The following is a 17,503-nucleotide window of genomic DNA, read 5'->3' on the forward strand; positions in this document are numbered from 1 at the left end:
TTTTAAGTACAGATCTCCATTCAGTCCTTTTTACATTGTTGAAGCTTTAACCTTTTTCTGCTTTTAACATGTGTTTTTGTTTTTTTTGTTTTTTGTTTTTTTTTTGTCCCTTCAAACCTGCCATTATTTTGTTTGTGTTGGTATCATGGGGTGTGGGCTGGTATTTCAGTGATTGATAGACTGTGACCTATTTTAACCCCGTAACACCTCCCTCCCTCCCCCACTTTGCCCCCTTTACCCACACGTTCTGCCTCCCAAAACTGGCCCACCCCCCAAACGATGCGGCCAAATGTTACGTTTCTGTAGAAAGTGAAAGAATAGAAGATCATTGTTATTTAACTCTCACTTTTATTCTTGGTTTGTTTTTCTTACCTCCTTTACTACACCCTTTGCTCAACCTAGCCATAACCTGGTTTCAGTAGGGCATAAGCTCTTAAAACCGCCAGCTGTTGCCTCCCTCCATCTCTCTGTCTATCCCTCCTCCCTCCCTCCCTTCCTGCTGACATTGTGTGTCTGTGTTATCCTCATGAAGGAGAGTCCTCTGGGTTAAGCACTGTGCAGTCACCATCACTCCCTTTCTCTCTTTCCGCCTGTTCTATCCAGTAATCTGATAGGACGGATGGTGACGCTGCTACCGAATTCATATTGGATCAAACTCTTTTGTCTGTCTTGCATTACAATGTGAGGTCAAGAGAAAATGAACGAGTGAGATAATGTTGCACAGCTTTCTAACTATGCGCACTTAGTCATTAGCAACAGGCAAGTAAGAAAAATGTTGTCTACTGTTAGCTTTGTTGTTACTGTTAGAATACAGACAAAGAACTTGCTCAGTGACTACAAAGAACCTCAAAAAACCACTGACAAGAACCTCTGACATGAAAGGAAAGTTAGTCTTTTGCCCTTACTCTTCAGCTGAATCTCCATATTTTGAGAAAATCCAGTGAGTTTTCAAAATGTCTAAATTCAATGTTTAAGAGTCATTCGGGATGTTTTGATGTCAAGTTTCTCTAGAATGACACATTTGACAAATCAGAACTGTTCACACGGGTGGCAATAGGAACCAGATGTCCAAAGCATTTAATGGCACTTAAAACATTCTTCACATTAAGCTGTCACATGAAATCATTTCTCAGCCTGCAGTCTGTAACATTGTTTTATAATAGTTTTGAGAGAAACCTTTGGCCAGCAGAAACATGCAGGGTGGTGCAAAATAGTACCCAAACATATGTATTTAATTTATTTACTTACCACCATTTTATCCTTTTTAACACTGCATATCATCGCTGTCTGAACAAAAATGTTTCTCGATATACGTCAAATGAACTTGCCTGAGAAGGAAAAAAGTCTTTGAATGGTAGTTAATTTTACAAGCTCTTATTCTTCATCAGTTTGGACCAGTTGTGTCTTTCCTTTTTATATGAAACACAGTGTAAAGAGCAACTGGTATTTTCAACTTATTCAAATGGCCAAAAAATAACCCAAATTTGGACATGAGGTATAAAAACACAGGCATGTGTTCACTGGTCGTGTTGGATTGTAAATAAAATGGATATATCTAAACTACATAGACATCATAGTCTCTGGTTCCTATCATTAACACTGTAAGGAATTCTGAATTAGTAAATTTCTCTACATTATCCTGCTTCACATCAAATCTACTCAGAATTATTTTGTGTACATCTCCATTGTAATTAAAGTAAGTCTGGCCAGAGACGGAAAATGCAAAAATAATAGCAGTTTATTGCATACTATTTCTTAGTGGACTAAATTTACTAATTAAATTAGTGAAAGCAGTGCTACTGTGAGGAAATGAAGAATAATGAGACTTACCACCTATGAAGTACAGTCCGGCCATAACATGTGACAAAAAAGTGCTTAAAGCTGCACTTTACCCAAGATCAGTTGTAAAATGTGGTTTATTTCTATGTTTGGAATCGTTTAAAAATAATTTTTGCTAGTTAGCATTCTAGTATTACTGATGTATCTCACCGTTCATTTATGCAAACTCTCTTCAAAGTAAATGATTATAATTACATTTTAAAAAAAGAATTAAAAGAATATTTTAAAAATTAAAATTGTACATCTTTTGGCTTTATGTTTATTCTTGGCGAAATGTACGGGGATTTATGCCAATGCTAAACACATCCCCTTACTGAAACACTCCGTTCACTGTCCCTCATCCTGTTGTCGCATGCCGTGATACTATTCATACACTATTTAATCATCCACTTTTGGGTTGTGAGATTAGTTATGTGGATATCTAGGCGTATTCATTAACTTTTTATTTTATTTATTTTTTTTTGTGTGTGTATTTTATTGTGAATAATTTAATTTATTTAGTTTGTCTGTGAAAATGGGATCTTATATAAAATATTTTCTGTACTTCTCCTTGTGTGTCCTGCATATCAGTGGACTTTTCCTCCAGCGAATGCATCCTGTTCTAGATACATCTCATTTTAAGGACTACAATGTGGCCTGGAATGAATTTGTAGTATATGTAGTTGTAAATTGTGACAAGATGTCATGCCTAGACGTGCACTTCCTGTGTTTATCATGCCGTGCTCACAGTGCAGGGAAGATGTGACATGAAGATTATATGGCTTAAATGCGGAGTATTTTTATCACACTTCCTTTGCAGGTGTTGCAGAAATGAGTAATTGTGTAATTTTAGGTTTGTTTGGTTATTTCACCCCCAGTTTGTCCAGAATCCCTCTCTGTCGGAAAATGACAACGATAAGGAATATAAACCTCATGATCTGGTGCAGAGGCAGAACACGCAGGTGCCGCCCAGTGATACCAGCACGCCTGCCAGAAGAGCCAAGCGGATGAAGGCTGAGGTAGGCGAGCAGTCCCATGTAGTCGTAACTATGCACACACATCTTATTTCAGCACACATGGACCGTTACCTCATGTTCAGTGCAAATGTCCATCTGTTGTCAAATGCTATGTGCATGTCTATAGTTGCTTACCAAGGCTACACTATGGTTACTTTAAACTATACTTATAAACTTATATAAAACTATACGTGTTCACTATAATTTTTACTCTGATAGCTTATCAATGCTATTGCTGAAGTTGGGCTCACATGATTTTTAGCACAAATTTGAAGGGGCTCCTGGAGTGGAAAACCAAATTAGTCACTTTTTTGGATTGAAGTAGTTTTAACGTTAACGCTGTAAAAGTTTCAAAACACGTCATTCAATTCCAGTCCATGTGATCCATATATGAAAAATCCATATATGAATGCTGTGCTGCAAAACAAACTGTTGTTGTTCCTGAGATGTTATGAGAACCATTTCGGTTACATATATCCAGCTATGGACTAATTTTGAACGGATGTCATAGTTACATCACTGGTAGTGTGGCATTTTGGTGGCAGAAAAACTGTGGAAACAAGTGGAGCGAAATGGGCATAACAGCAAAAAATGTGTTGTTGTGCTGTTGGATTCCAGAATAAGAATGGAAGAACAAATAACCTTCGTTTTTATAGAATACCATCGTCAAAGACACTCTTTGTGTCTGCTATGTCTGTCCATCCCATACAACTCAACCTTGAAATTCATTGTAGCTTCATGGCTGCAGCACGGTACTATTCTGCGATGATTAGGCTGCATGAATTTGATGTACACAATAGATCTAGATAACCTTTACATATGCAGTTTATAGAGGGTGTACTGTAATATCCCTACATTAGCCTTACAGCATGAAATAATACACTTATATCTACAGACATTTTTATATATACCTAGTTAGTGGTAGCAGCAGTTTTAGTGATTAGTGTTCTAACATACACTAAACAATGAAATGAATGAATTCATATTAACATGGGCATGACCACAAAGTACAAAATTGTATGCATCAAGAGATTCGTATGCCTTGAGTTTTTCTTTCGTATAGACGCTGGTTTATGCCACAAGGTAAACGAAGATGTCTGGTCACTGTAACTTTGGCCATTTAGTTGGATTCTTGACCCATTGACCCCACAGTGTCTTCTGCTGGCAGAAGAACTGGAGAAAGTGTCTAGATGATCTATCTTCCTATACTCTTACACCTGACACTGCTATGCTAACTTTCACTCTCTGTGCTGCCAGTTAAGCTCCGCCCGCAAAACGCAACAACCTAACAAACACAAAAATGGTCTATTCAGCCTCTTGCGGTCTAGACCCGTCTATACATATTGAAGTTCTAACATTTTTAAATGAAGCGCAAAACAGGACAATCAGTCAGAACAGAGCTTATCTTAGATCGGTCTTAAAGGCACAGAATCGAAACCAGCGTGTTTAATTCTTAGGGATATAGAGAGGTTGGAAAATGTTCATATAAAAAATATTTTTGCTTTGTAAAGACACCCAAATTTTATAAGTGACCCTCAAAAGGGAAAGTAAAGTACAAGAAAGATGTAGGTTATGGGCCCTTTGAACCCAATTTGCCCCTTCCGATAAATTTTCTCATAACAGAACAAATGATTTAGACAATAACCAACAAAAGTTGTGGAAAAGAGGGGAAAAAGTTTGACGAGTCAGGTATGTGGAGCAGTGGACTAGCTGCTTGTTTAATATCTACTGGCAATGCATGAGTGTCTGTATAATAAACCAGAGCTTCAGGACACTCTCAGTTTCACATCTTCTTGCCAGTTTTTAGTGACTTACTTCTCCTGTTCTTGCTGCAGAATAGAATGAGAGCATTTCGCAAGTGTGTGTTCATCCACAGATTGCATTTTCACTATGGTTCTTGTACATGCATAAGAGCATAAACAAGTCTGGTTCACCTTTGTTTGTGTCATGTAATAACAGTGAGATTTGGTATTTTGATGGGTTGGTCACAGCCAAAACATACATGGGTGATGCCGTAATTGTGTAATATATGCACCCTCACAACAAAAACTAGTGGTAAAGGGGAATTCCACCTGTCTTTTATATTTCTGTGAAGCCATACAGAGTGATTTAATGTGAAATGCTCCATTCTGGTCAGAATAGGTCGCAGTGGTAGTGATGGAAATGTCTGAAGCATTTCATGCCTTACAGAAAGTCATTACATGAAATGGTTATGAATGTACTGCCTGATGCCCAAGACATTGCTTTGTGATACTTTTAACGATAGGAAACTGATTTTCTCAGATTCATTGCTATATTTCCAGGTTCACTGGTCATTTTGGATAGTAAATAAAGTGGCTGCACATCACTTTACATCAAAACACTCTGAATGAATTTGTTTACATCTTAGCCATTGAATTATGCAGAACTTTAGAAAATTCTGTGGAATTTCCCTCTGAGAGATGCCTCACGATTTTGAAAGCTGTGCAAAGTATGCCTGGCTTCAGTATTATAAGTTCCTAAGGCAGTTCTTGTGCTCTCTCTCTCTCTCTCTCTCTCTCTCTCTCTCTCTCTCTCGTTCTCTCGTTCTCTCGTTCTCTCGTTCTCTCGTTCTCTCGTTCTCTCTCTCGTTCTCTCTCTCTCGTGCTCTCCCTCTCCCTCTCTCCCTCTCTAGTCTGGCTGTGGGAAGGCAGAGGCAGGTGCAGGAGGAGAGATGTGTGAGAGCAGACCTAATCTGAGGAGGAGAATGGGCTCATTTGTAGCCAAAGCTGAACCAGGTGAGCTGCTGCCTGTGCCTGGCATCCTAACACTTTGCTTTAATTATGGATTATAATATACATTATACAGCCCAAGAGGAGGGGAAATGAGTTTGTTTATTTTTACAAACAACAGGCTGGTTTTCTGAACATTTTCTGAGCATATGAATCCAGTCTAATATGCTCATCTTAATAAGCTCTTTCGCATTGTGCCTGTAGTGAAGGAAGTCCCCATTCAGATCAAACAAGAGCCGGTGGAGGCCAAAGATCTGCAAACAGAACCTGAGAAGCCCAAATCTCGCTATAAGAGAAGCGCCCCACCACCACTTGTCAGTATAGTGAGTCTTCTCTCTCTCTGCCTTGCTTTGATATCTCCCTCTCTCTCTTTCTCTCTTTTTATTTTACTCTCTTTTGATTATATACTGCTCAAGAATTTTTGTCCGCATTTTTGTTTTCCTCTCTTCCAATTTATGCATGGGATGATGACATGAAATGCTCCAGTAGCCACACCCACTATTCCTTTCTTTCTTCACCCAAACAACCTCACTCTACATTACTTTAACCCCATAGGTGGATCTGTATGTGTGCTTAGTTTGTGGGAGTGGCAGTGATGAGGATAAGCTCTTACTGTGCGATGGTTGTGATGACAGCTACCACACCTTCTGCTTGATCCCACCCCTTCATGATGTCCCAAAGGGTGACTGGAGGTGCCCCAAATGTCTGGCACAGGTAAGAGAAGCCATTTACTTGATAATAACTCAGTAAAGCTCATTAAAGTCAGAAAAATAGTTCCCACACAAAGAAATGTGTTGTCCTTTGAATCCATTTGTGTTGTTCTTTGAATAATTTCATGTTTTACAGCCTGTTGGGTTCAATATACTGTTTTACCTGGTTCTTTTGTTAACTCTGTTTCCATCCAAAGCTTTTTTCCTTTTCGGTAAGAGATGGAATTGGACATGGAAACAGGCCAAACACAACTTCTTTCTGACTGTTTTGTACAGGAATAGGCATGAAGTTCATTATTCAGTTTGATTTTGTTCTGTGAAGAAGGAACTTTTTACACAATGGTGGCTACACACTATAGACAAACACATTAGACTAATAGAATTTTATTTGAGCTAAAAAAAAAAAAACAGTAGATACTTTATAGAACTTATTAATTAGTTGATCAGCTATTGCATGTAAATAAAAAGTGAGAATCTATGACAGTCCTTGGAGATGGCTGAGGCATTGTTTGTGTCATACAAAGTTGAGCTCTTCCATTGTGACCTGAATTGTGCCATATGCTGTGCGTGGTCCCTGAGAGCACAATTAGCCATTCAGTCATTGGGTAAAGTTGTAGTGACATGGCAGGGCATCTGCTTCATCAAATAGAAATATTTTGGCAGTTGGCATTCAGAGTGTTTTATGTACGTGCCTTCATTCTTCAAAATCGCAGCTCTTGTTAGGAACAGAATAGGAAATGCTTTGCAAAAAACAAACCATATCATTAAGACTGATATTGTGTAGCCTGTTTTCCTTAAGCCGAAATAATAAGCTGCACTGAAACTGATTGGACCTGGGTACAGACTCGAGCGCACTAGTCTGTAAGTGATTAGACAGGGACTTTTATTTAATAGCTGTGATTCCTAAACCTTTCAGCTGATATAAATATACATACTTATGAATTCACTACTGATATTCATTGTTTAATTTCAAGTCCTGCAGTATAGAGTCAATCATGTCTGATATCTTACAGACTGCAATGCAAGTACATAAATTAAAGAAGCAGAGCAGCAGCAAGTGAAAAGATTATTTAAATCTAAATGGTCTGTAGGGCTTGAGACCTTGAATTAGATCTTTTTGTTCCCTCATTTTTTTGATTAACTGATCTCTACTAAATGTCCATACAGGAATGCAGTAAACCACAGGAGGCATTTGGCTTTGAGCAAGCGCGCAGAGACTACTCACTCAAAGCATTTGGGGAAATGGCTGACTCTTTTAAGTCTGACTACTTCAACATGCCCGTTCACGTAAGTTCCAAAAAGTCTTCAACACACAGGAGTGTAGCACTGCTGTGCTCTCTTCAAAATAAAGGTGATCAAAAGGCTCTTTAGAGTGATACAACAGAAGGAACCCCTGGTTTCCTAAAGATTTTTTTTCCCCAACTGATGAGAGAAAGTGTAAAAAGTATTTGGTTAATTCCCTCCATGTTCATCCAGAATCATTCCCTGCTGGAAACGGATGACGAATACAAATATAAACCTCAAAGTTCAAATGTGAATAACCTTTTAAAGATCTAATGAATCTCCACATAGACTGAAGGCTCTATACTAATTAAAATTAAATAACTTGATCTTTAAAATTTCTGTGTAATTGAATCTTTAGGTCGAGTTATTTAGAGGGGGTTGGCATAAAATATGCTATTCTGGGCAAACTTTCAGAGTCAGAATTGTTCACAGCAGTGTGTCTAAAGGCAACATCACATACATTTATCATGCAGAATAATTATATGCTGCTTGATTTTATTTTAATAAGCTTAGAAAATGGATGGATGGATGAATTTTTTTTTTTTTTTTTTTTTTTTTTTTGGCGTAAAATTGATTTTTTAAATGGCATTTACGGCAAAGAGGCACACGTAGGGTGTTATAAGGCAAATTATCTTCAAAGAAAACACTATTTTACCATCAACATTACGTAAAATACTCAAACATTCATGTTCATCTGTCATTTTGGACAGTAAATAACATGGCTATATTTATGTAACCCCTGGTTCCTATTACCACCACTGTAAGGAAATCCAAGTCAAAGTTTCTCTACAATGCACAATTCATTAAACTGCTCTGAAAGGCTTGGTTTACTCAACAAAATTGTGAAAAATCTTTGAAAGTGTTTTACGTTTGAAAAGGTTCTTCACACTTGCGCATCTTACTTTCAAAACTGGTCCCATCTAGCAAAAGATTGTTTAGAGAACTAAAAGTGGTTATTCTATGGCATCATTCCAAAGAATACTGATTTAAATTTTTAAAAAATAGTTTCTCCCTATTCAGTTCACTTCTCCCCTTTTGTTTTTTTGTGTTATTTTCTGTGCGTGTTAGATGGTGCCCACTGAGCTGGTCGAGAAGGAGTTCTGGCGGTTAGTGGGCACTATTGAGGAGGATGTAACTGTGGAGTACGGAGCTGATATTGCCTCAAAGGAGTTTGGGAGCGGCTTTCCCATCAAAGGTGGCAAGTTTAAAGTCGCACCACATGATGAGGTAAACTAAAGCACTAGAGAGACACACACACATAACTATAATAGATGAAACATACTGGGAAATGTTTAAGCAATATTAGTCATGGGTAGAATGTTTAATAAAGGCAAACTGAAGTATTTTTACATTTAAGAAAATTACTCTAGTGCAGCGCTCAAAAGGCTACATAATACCTACATGAGCCTTTCGTGATTGTATAAACCATTGTAGACATTTTAGACATTTTAGGCTTATTCTAACAAGCACTTGCTAATGTGAAATGACATTAAAATGGACAAAAGCAGCCTTGATGACACCAGGCACTTGTTGGAATAAGCCTTTTTAAAAATGTATGTACAGTGACTTTTGACTTTTGAAAGTGTCAGGTAGCTTCGCTTCAATTAAGTGTTATTAAAGTAACTTTCAAGGAATGTATGTAAAGCAGACTGAAAGGCTGAATATTTTGAATTGTTCTTGTCATATGTTTCTATGATTAGTTTTGTCATGTGCTGTATGTTGTGCTTATGTGTTGTAGAAGTACTTAAGCTGTGGTTGGAACCTAAATAACATGGCAATGATGGATCCGTCGGTGTTGACCCATGTGACAGCTGATATCTGCGGCATGACTCTGCCGTGGCTCTACGTAGGCATGTGCTTTTCTTCATTCTGCTGGCATATCGAGGACCACTGGAGCTACTCCATCAATTACCTGCACTGGTAAATTCTACTTTATAATGCCTTGCTAGAACATCCTAGCACTGCTGAATGAGTCTTAGCAACTCTTAATGCTGGCAGTGGGGTTGTGTGTACCTGTTTATGGATTCTTAGTGTTTAAATTAACGATCAGTTATTTTGTAATACAACATGTGGAATACAGTGAGGCATACATGCATATTGAGACTGTAAAGTAAAATTTTAAGTATGTCCTTAAATATTTTTCATACAGTTTAAACCTGGTTGGAACAATGTCATGTTTTTGTGTTTAGTCCTCAGGGGAAGCTGAGCATACATTTTGGGACAAATGAATTATAATAATTATACAAAACAAAACTGTGAATTTTTAATAAATTTCATTTAATTTAGTCACACATCCATTACATTTCATAAATCTAAAGTCTGTATCACACTGGGAATCACTGTACTTCGGATATCTTCCTTTGAGATGTTCTTCCAAGCCTGAATGGCCTCTTTCAGTGGTTTTAGATGTCTGGCTTCAATTTCCACTTCATGTGAAATGCATTCTTATTTGGCAGCTGATTTCCTCAGTTTAAAACATTTTTCTTTCGGATCAACTAGCATTATGTTTTGGGTTATTACCTTGCTGCATTATGAGCTTCCACTCAGTGAGTGTGGCAGCATTTTTAGACATGAGAAGACAAAATGTTTCTGCATATTTCTCAGTTCTACCCTCTTCACTTATGTCATCTGTAAAGACTAATGTACCATATCCAGAGGTAGCAATGTATGCCCAAATCATTACAATGCTTTGTGCGCTTAGGTTCATTTGTAGAATCTTTTTCTTTGCACTTTCCTTATTCACACCGCTTTTAAGGGCTTATTTTCTCCATCTGTTCATAAAAAATGGTTCCATAACTCTTCTAGCTCATCGTGTACTTCTTTAAATTGTAGTCTGGCCTTTCTGTCCTTGCTGCTGATGGTAGATTTGTATTTCACCACGTAGGTTGTGTATTTCTTAGAAGCTTTCTGTGAACAGTCAAGTTTTCATACTTTCACCCCTACAGTGTGCAGGGTGTCTGCTTGTCTGCCTTTTCGTGGGTTGTTATTTTAGGGTGGGTTTCTTCACAGAAAATGATTGTAATGATTTTCTGTCATTAACTGCAGTAGTCTTGTTTAATGACATCTGTCACAAATTATTTACTGATTCTTGAATTATATGGTCTCTTCAGTTTACGCACTAAAAGTGAGTGCATTTTAAAACAAGTAAGTGCTACATGCTGCAAGTTGGTGTATTTTGCAACAAGCGTGCTTATTGGCTCATATATGCAAAGACTGATTTTGTATTAAAGTTCAGTATTAAACAGTGCAGACTTTTTTGACGCTCTGTAGTTCTGAAGTAATTTGCTATTAAATTTTACTACCCGGCCCTGGTAAAAGAAAATAAAAAATTAACTCAGTGTTGGGTAAACAGTGCTTTACTGATTGATGTGATTCAGTTGTCAGCTTTGAATTGTTAGATCTTATTGTCAGCCTTTCAATAGTCAAACTTCTTAAACTCAAGCATCAGAAGCTTAGTCTTAAGTGATATAAATATTATAGTGTGGTGGGCAGAGGTTCCTAGACTTAAATTGTTTGACATTCTGATGAAAGGAATTTGATTTATTCATTAATCACTAATTTGCCTTTTTGTGTATGTGTTTAGGGGAGAGCCAAAGACATGGTATGGAGCTCCTGGATTTGCAGCTGAGCAGCTGGAGGCAGTGATGAAGAAGCTGGCACCTGAGCTGTTTGAGTCGCAGCCTGATCTATTACACCAGCTTGTCACAATCATGAACCCCAACACACTCATGGCCCATGGAGTACCAGTGAGTCATGGAGTCACCAGTCTCTCTCTCGCTCTCCCTCTCCCTCTCTCTTTCTCCCTTTATCCATAGTAATTACAATGGTAACCAACTGAGTAGCTTGAATACTTCATTCCCGTCTCTAGATTTACCGGACCAACCAGTGTGCAGGAGAGTTTGTCATCACGTTCCCAAGAGCCTATCACAGTGGATTTAACCAGGGTTTCAACTTTGCAGAGGCAGTTAACTTTTGCACTGTGGACTGGGTAAGAGTGAATCCCTGTCTCAGGGACCTGATCTACAGCTAGTTTTATATGGCATGGACTCTGCCAAAGATAACCCACCCCACTCTTTCCACAGATGCCATTGGGCCGTCAGTGTGTGGATCATTACCGTTTACTGCATCGTTACTGTGTGTTTTCCCATGATGAAATGATCTGCAACATGGCTGCCAAAGCAGAGAAGCTGAACATGGTTCTGGCCTCAGCTGTACACAAAGACATGGTGCTAATGGTCAGTGAGGAGAAGGACCTACGAGACCATATCCGCAAAATGGTAAGAGTGGGTGGCTCATGACAGGACATATTTCTAAACAGTGTGAAAAATGAACTTGTTAGTTGGACTGTCACAGTGCCTTGTGAATGGCCTTTTTTTAACCATTAACATGTTCTGCTGGTTAAAAATATCTTGTGAACCCTTCAGTATTCTTTGTATCACTTTGGTTTCTGTTTGGTAGCAGATATGATCTCATCCGGCTTTTTAACACGTTCTGTCACCACATAACTACATGCATATCATCTGACTGAACTGTTACTATTAGCTGGAAGCTTAGTTTGAAACGGTCAGTGTCTTTTGTCACCTGCAAATTATAATTGAATGGGTAAGAAAGAGAACTTTTTTTTTTTTTTCCCCAGATTTACCACTATTTTACCATGATCAATTTCATAATAAACTCGGACATATAGGTCCTCTCGTCTTTTTGGATAGCAATTAATATGGATGTATTTGTGTTAAGATTATATTATATATTACAGTCCCTGATTCTTGTCTCCACTAGTGTGAAGAAAGCAGTCACCAAGTTTCAATACAATGAAGCAATTCATATCAAACCGCTTTAATTGACTTAAGCCAGAAATCTTTAAAATCGAGATGGTTCCTGTTTAAGGTGCTACTGTCTTACTGTTGTTGAATGCCCTGAAAAAGTGTAGATTTTGGCTGTTTTACACTTGTCCGTTGTTATATTTAAACTACATGATCATTATTTATATACATGCATACAGTTTAGAAAGTCAGATCTTTTGTTATTATGCCACTTCACTAAGATTTAATCACTCTCTCTACAACAAAAAATGACGCTCCATATTTGGTGCATGTGTAAGGTTTTGCTTTGCTTTGTTTGACGGATCACAGCTATTGTCTTGCAGTAAATTACAGTGCCTCTGTTTTTGTAATTAATTTTTATTGTCGATCTGAATCTGCTAGCCAGCCAGTCCACAGTTTTGTTCCATCACAGCTTTTAACACATCTGAGGTGGCCAGTCAGGGTTCAAATGTAGTGGTGGAACACAACAATTGGGGCTGCATGAGGTGGACTGAAAACATCTGCTCTACACATTCAGTTGAAACAGTATCCGTTTTCTTATGTTCACAAACATTACTGTTATTGTGGTTATTGCTTAAAGGTAAAGGGGAAGCATTATTGAATGCTTGCTTCCTGTTTTTGAAACCACTTCGATCAGCTTCAGACTCCCCCGAACATGTGTATTAGTCTTTATTTTTCTCTTTTATTTATCTTCATTATTGTTTTGTCTCTCCTCAGGGAGTGGTACAGTGTGAGTTGTTTGAATATGACTTGCTGCAGGATGATGAGAGGCAGTGTGTTAAGTGCCGCACCACCTGTTACCTGTCTGCCCTCACCTGTCCCTGTCGGCCAGGTGAACAGGTGTGTCTGCACCACGCCCACCACCTGTGCTCCTGCTCCATCTCCAAGTACACGCTCAAGTGAGTGTTCCATGGAAACACTGTTTAGCTTCACAAACTAAAAGAGGAATTACACTTTTTTTTTTTTTCATCTTTTCTGCACAATTATTATGATGTAAACAAAATAATTTAGCATGATTTGATGTGAAAATCTCTGTTCAAGAGAAATGTGTAGAGTGGTTTTAATTGAAACCAGACGTCCAAAGCGTCTAATAACCTTAAAAGCTACCTCACAGAAGGTTTTTACAAATGGTTAGTATGATGTTGGATGATTGAGACATTGTTTTAAGATGGTCTTGAGATAAACTTCTGGTCTAAAAGCTATTGTTTAAAATCCATTTGTGGTGGAGAGGTACATTGCAGTTCTTGAATGCACTGAAAAAGTGTAGATTCAGTAGATGGATCCGTATTCGGTAAGCTTTTTTACACTACAGTTTTGTTTTTTTTTAAACAATCGTGGTGATAGAAGCAAGATGTTCAAAGTGTTTACAGTCCCTAAATGCTACGCTAAGTGCTAAGTGCTAAAAGTTTTTCACATGAAACTTGTTATTGATGTTACTGATATGCTGCCTAATTTTATATTCATTTGCTGATATTATTTCGGAGAAATATATCAGTTGCAGAGAGGTATATGCAGGGCATTGTAAGGTAAAATGGTACCCAAGGAAAACTTGCAGGTTTACTGCTGATCATAACTTGATCAGCAGTAAGCTGATCATTTCTGTCGCCGCTGTTGTAAAGAAATCTGAGTCCATAAGTTTTAAATTTGTAAATTTTACGTCAGATTGCCCCAAATGACTCCATTTATAACTCACCAACTGAATTAAGCACAATTTTTTATTTTACACGTTAAAAAGGGCCCACATTAAATTTAGTCAATTCCTAGAACATGCAAAGTATAGGTTGACATTCTGATTGTTATTGGAGTAAAAATATACTTCAGTACTTGATTTATTGATGCTCGTAAATAATAACTAAGAAATTGTACATACTCATTTTCTGCTGCAGGTATCGCTTCACACTGGATGACCTCTTCCCAATGATGAATGCTGTAAAGCAGAGGGCTGAGTCCTATGATGAATGGGCCTCACGTGTTACTGAAGTGCTGGAAGCCAAACTGGACAAGAAACGCAGTGAGTTTTACATCAGTGACTGCAGTGATCTTGGCTTAAAGAAAAATGGTGAATATGACTTGTGGAAAACTCTGTGATTTACATGTCATTCTCCAGAAATGAAACTGTTGCTAATCACAAGAGATTAACTTTTACCATGAGTGCATACACAAATTGTAGCTACATTCTCTTTTTCTTCAGACCTTTCGATGTTTCACTCTCTGATTGAGGAGTCAGATAAGATGAGTTTCCCTGATAATGATCTGTTGCGGCACCTGAAACTGGTCACTCAGGATGCAGAGAGATGTTCGTCTGTGGCCCAGCAGCTGCTGAAAGGCAAGAGACAGACAAGGTATTACCTAAACTATCACACCAGTTCCATGCCAAAGTAGACTGATTGCTGGTCCTAGCACTAAGACCAGGTCCTGACCCCAAAACAGGGCTAACTTCTGTCAAGCATTGTACAACCCCAATTCCAATGAAGTATAATGAAGTAACATAAATAAAAACAGAATACGGTGATTTGCAAATCCTTTTCAACCTATATTCAATTGAATATGCTATAAAGACAAGATATTTAATGTTCAAACAGATAAACTTGATTGTTTTTTGCAAATATTCACTCATTTTGAATTTGATGCCTGCAACACGTTCCGAAGAAGTTGGGACAGGGGCAACAAAAGCCTGGAAAAGTTGAGGAATGCTCAAAAAAACACCCATTTGGAACATTCCACAGGTGAACAGGTTAACTGGAAACAGGTGAGTGTCATGATTGGTTATAAAGGGAGCATCCCTGAAAGGCTCAGTCATTCACAAGCAAGGATGGGTCGAGGTTCGCCACTTTGTGAACAACTGTGTGAGCAAATAGTCCAACAGAACATTTTATGTTTTAAGAACAATGTTTCTCAACGTGCAGTTGCAAGGAATTTAGGGATTTCGTCATCTACAGTCCATAATATCATCAAAAGATTCAGAGAATCTGGAGAAATCTCTGCAAGAAAACCAACATTGAATGCCCGTGACCTTCGATCCCTCAGGCAGCACTGCATTAAAAACCGACATCATTCTTTAATGGATATTATCACATGGGCTCAGGAACACTTCAAAAACCACTGTCAGTGAACACAGGTGCAAGTGCAAGTTAAAACTCTGCCATGCAAAGCGAAAGCCATGTATCAGCAACACCCAGAAACCCCGCCGGCTCATCTGAGATGGACTGACGCAAAGTGGAAAAGTGTCCTGTGGTCTGACGAGTTCACATTTACCACATTTCAAATTGTTTTTGGAAATCATGGACGTCGTGTCCTCTGGGCCAAAGAGGAAACGGACTGTCCGGATTGTTATCAGCAGAAAGTTCAAAAGCCAGCATCTCTGATGGTGTGGGGGTGTGTTAGTGCCCATGGCATGGGTAACTTGCACATCTGTGAAGGCACCATTAATGCTGAAAGGTACATACAGGTTTTGGAGCAACATATGCTGCCATGCAAGCAACGTCTTTTTCAGGGACATCCCTGTTTATTTCAGCAAGACAATGCCAAGCCACATTCTGCACATGTTACAACAGCGTGGCTTCATAGTAAAAGAGTGTGGGTACTAGACTGGCCTGCCTGCAGTCCAGACCTGTCTCCCATTGAAAATGGAGCATTATGAAGCGCAAAATACAACAACGAAGACCCCGGACTGTTGAGCAATTGAAGTTGTACATCAAGCAAGAATGGGAAAGAATTCCACCTACAAAGCTTCAACAATTACTGTCCTCAGTTCCCAAAAGCTTATTGAGTGTTGTTGAAAGGAAAGGTGATGTAACACAGTGGTAAACATGCACCTGTCCAAACTTCTTTGGAACGTGTTGCAGGCATCAAATTCAAAATGAATAAATATTTGCACAAAACAAAGTTTATCCATTTGAACATTAAATATATTGTCATTGTAGTGTATTCAATTGAATATAGGTTGAAAAGTATTTGGAAATAATCATATTCTGTTTTTATTTGTGTTTTACACAACGTCCCAACTTCATTGGAATTGGGGTTGTAGGTTATGTGTTTATATGTTTAGAAATGTGTGACATGGGTGTCTCTGCATGGAAGAGTGAGTGTTTAACACTTTGTGTCTGTTTAGGTATCGTACTTCTGGGGGGAAGTCTCAGAACCAGCTGACCGTTGAGGAATTGAGGTCATTTGTCCGTCAGCTTTACAACCTCCCCTGCAGCCTAACGCAGGCACCTTTGCTGAAGGTAAGAACAATACATACAATCAATGCTCCACACAGCAGGCCTTCTTATTCCCAGGGTGAAACAGAGAGTCCTTTATTAGAGATGACTAAAATCTGGAAAATCCACAGAGTAATATCTTCACACACTACTATAGCTGTGGTCTCACTGAAGTCACCACAGTGGGCAACTCACGGAGCATATCATGGATATTGTCAGTACTTAAAAATAATTCCTAATTGCATGATTGATTACAAAATTAGATTTATTGGAGCACAATATGCAAAATATTGAATACAAATCACTGGAGCCGTAGTTTTTTTTAGTATTTTTTTTAACTGGAACTACTTTGTTCCAATTTATCAGAGATTAGAAAAAAAAATAGACATCATGTTCACATATTGAACTTGGAGCATGGGGAAAAATAAGACTTACTCTTTTTTTCCCACAGGAGATGCTAAACCGTATTGAGGATTTCCAACAGCACAGTGAGAAGGTCCTCTCTGATGATGTAAGTGGCAATTTGGTGGGGGAAATCCAGTCTCTGCTGGATGAGAGTTCAGAGTTTGATGTGTGTCTGCCGGAAGTTCCACGGCTGCGGGAGAGGCTAGAGCTAGCTCGCTGGCTTGCGGCTGTCCGGCAGGCTGAGGATTCAGCCACCAGCCCCCGTGGCCTCTCTCTAGATGGCATGCGGCAACTTATTGACCATGGTGTGGGTCTGACCCCACACCCGTCGACAGAGCGTGCCATGGCCCGTCTGCAGGAGCTCCTCACTCTGTCTGAGCAGTGGGAGGAGAAAGCGCAGATGCTGCTCAGGGCCAGGTGGGTGCAGCATTGAGTCACTCTGGCCTTTTCCAAATAACAGGGGAGTTTGTTTTTCTCTTAGATTTAGAGGATTTT

General features: G+C 38.7%; 1 protein-coding gene across 6 annotated transcripts in view; it reads left to right on the forward strand.

Annotated features, from left to right (window-relative positions):
- The window catches only part of kdm5bb (lysine (K)-specific demethylase 5Bb), a 34,313-nt gene that overhangs the window by 9,811 nt on the left and 6,999 nt on the right, over window positions 1–17,503 (forward strand). For 5 of the 6 annotated variants that reach the window (XM_017693469.2, XM_017693474.2, XM_017693468.2 and 2 more), the window contains exons 6-20: window positions 2,697–2,837; window positions 5,488–5,590; window positions 5,789–5,907; window positions 6,140–6,298; window positions 7,462–7,581; window positions 8,647–8,805; window positions 9,317–9,498; window positions 11,162–11,324; window positions 11,447–11,566; window positions 11,661–11,855; window positions 13,119–13,300; window positions 14,288–14,412; window positions 14,593–14,743; window positions 16,513–16,627; window positions 17,055–17,425. In XM_017693469.2, the coding sequence (XP_017548958.2) occupies window positions 2,697–2,837; window positions 5,488–5,590; window positions 5,789–5,907; window positions 6,140–6,298; window positions 7,462–7,581; window positions 8,647–8,805; window positions 9,317–9,498; window positions 11,162–11,324; window positions 11,447–11,566; window positions 11,661–11,855; window positions 13,119–13,300; window positions 14,288–14,412; window positions 14,593–14,743; window positions 16,513–16,627; window positions 17,055–17,425 (2,405 nt within the window). The remainder of the gene's footprint in view (window positions 1–2,696; window positions 2,838–5,487; window positions 5,591–5,788; window positions 5,908–6,139; window positions 6,299–7,461; window positions 7,582–8,646; window positions 8,806–9,316; window positions 9,499–11,161; window positions 11,325–11,446; window positions 11,567–11,660; window positions 11,856–13,118; window positions 13,301–14,287; window positions 14,413–14,592; window positions 14,744–16,512; window positions 16,628–17,054; window positions 17,426–17,503) is intronic. The other variant, XM_017693470.2, reaches the window with a different exon arrangement.

Source organism: Pygocentrus nattereri, chromosome 28 (genome assembly GCF_015220715.1).
Source record: "Pygocentrus nattereri isolate fPygNat1 chromosome 28, fPygNat1.pri, whole genome shotgun sequence".
Lineage (NCBI taxonomy): Eukaryota > Metazoa > Chordata > Actinopteri > Characiformes > Serrasalmidae > Pygocentrus > Pygocentrus nattereri.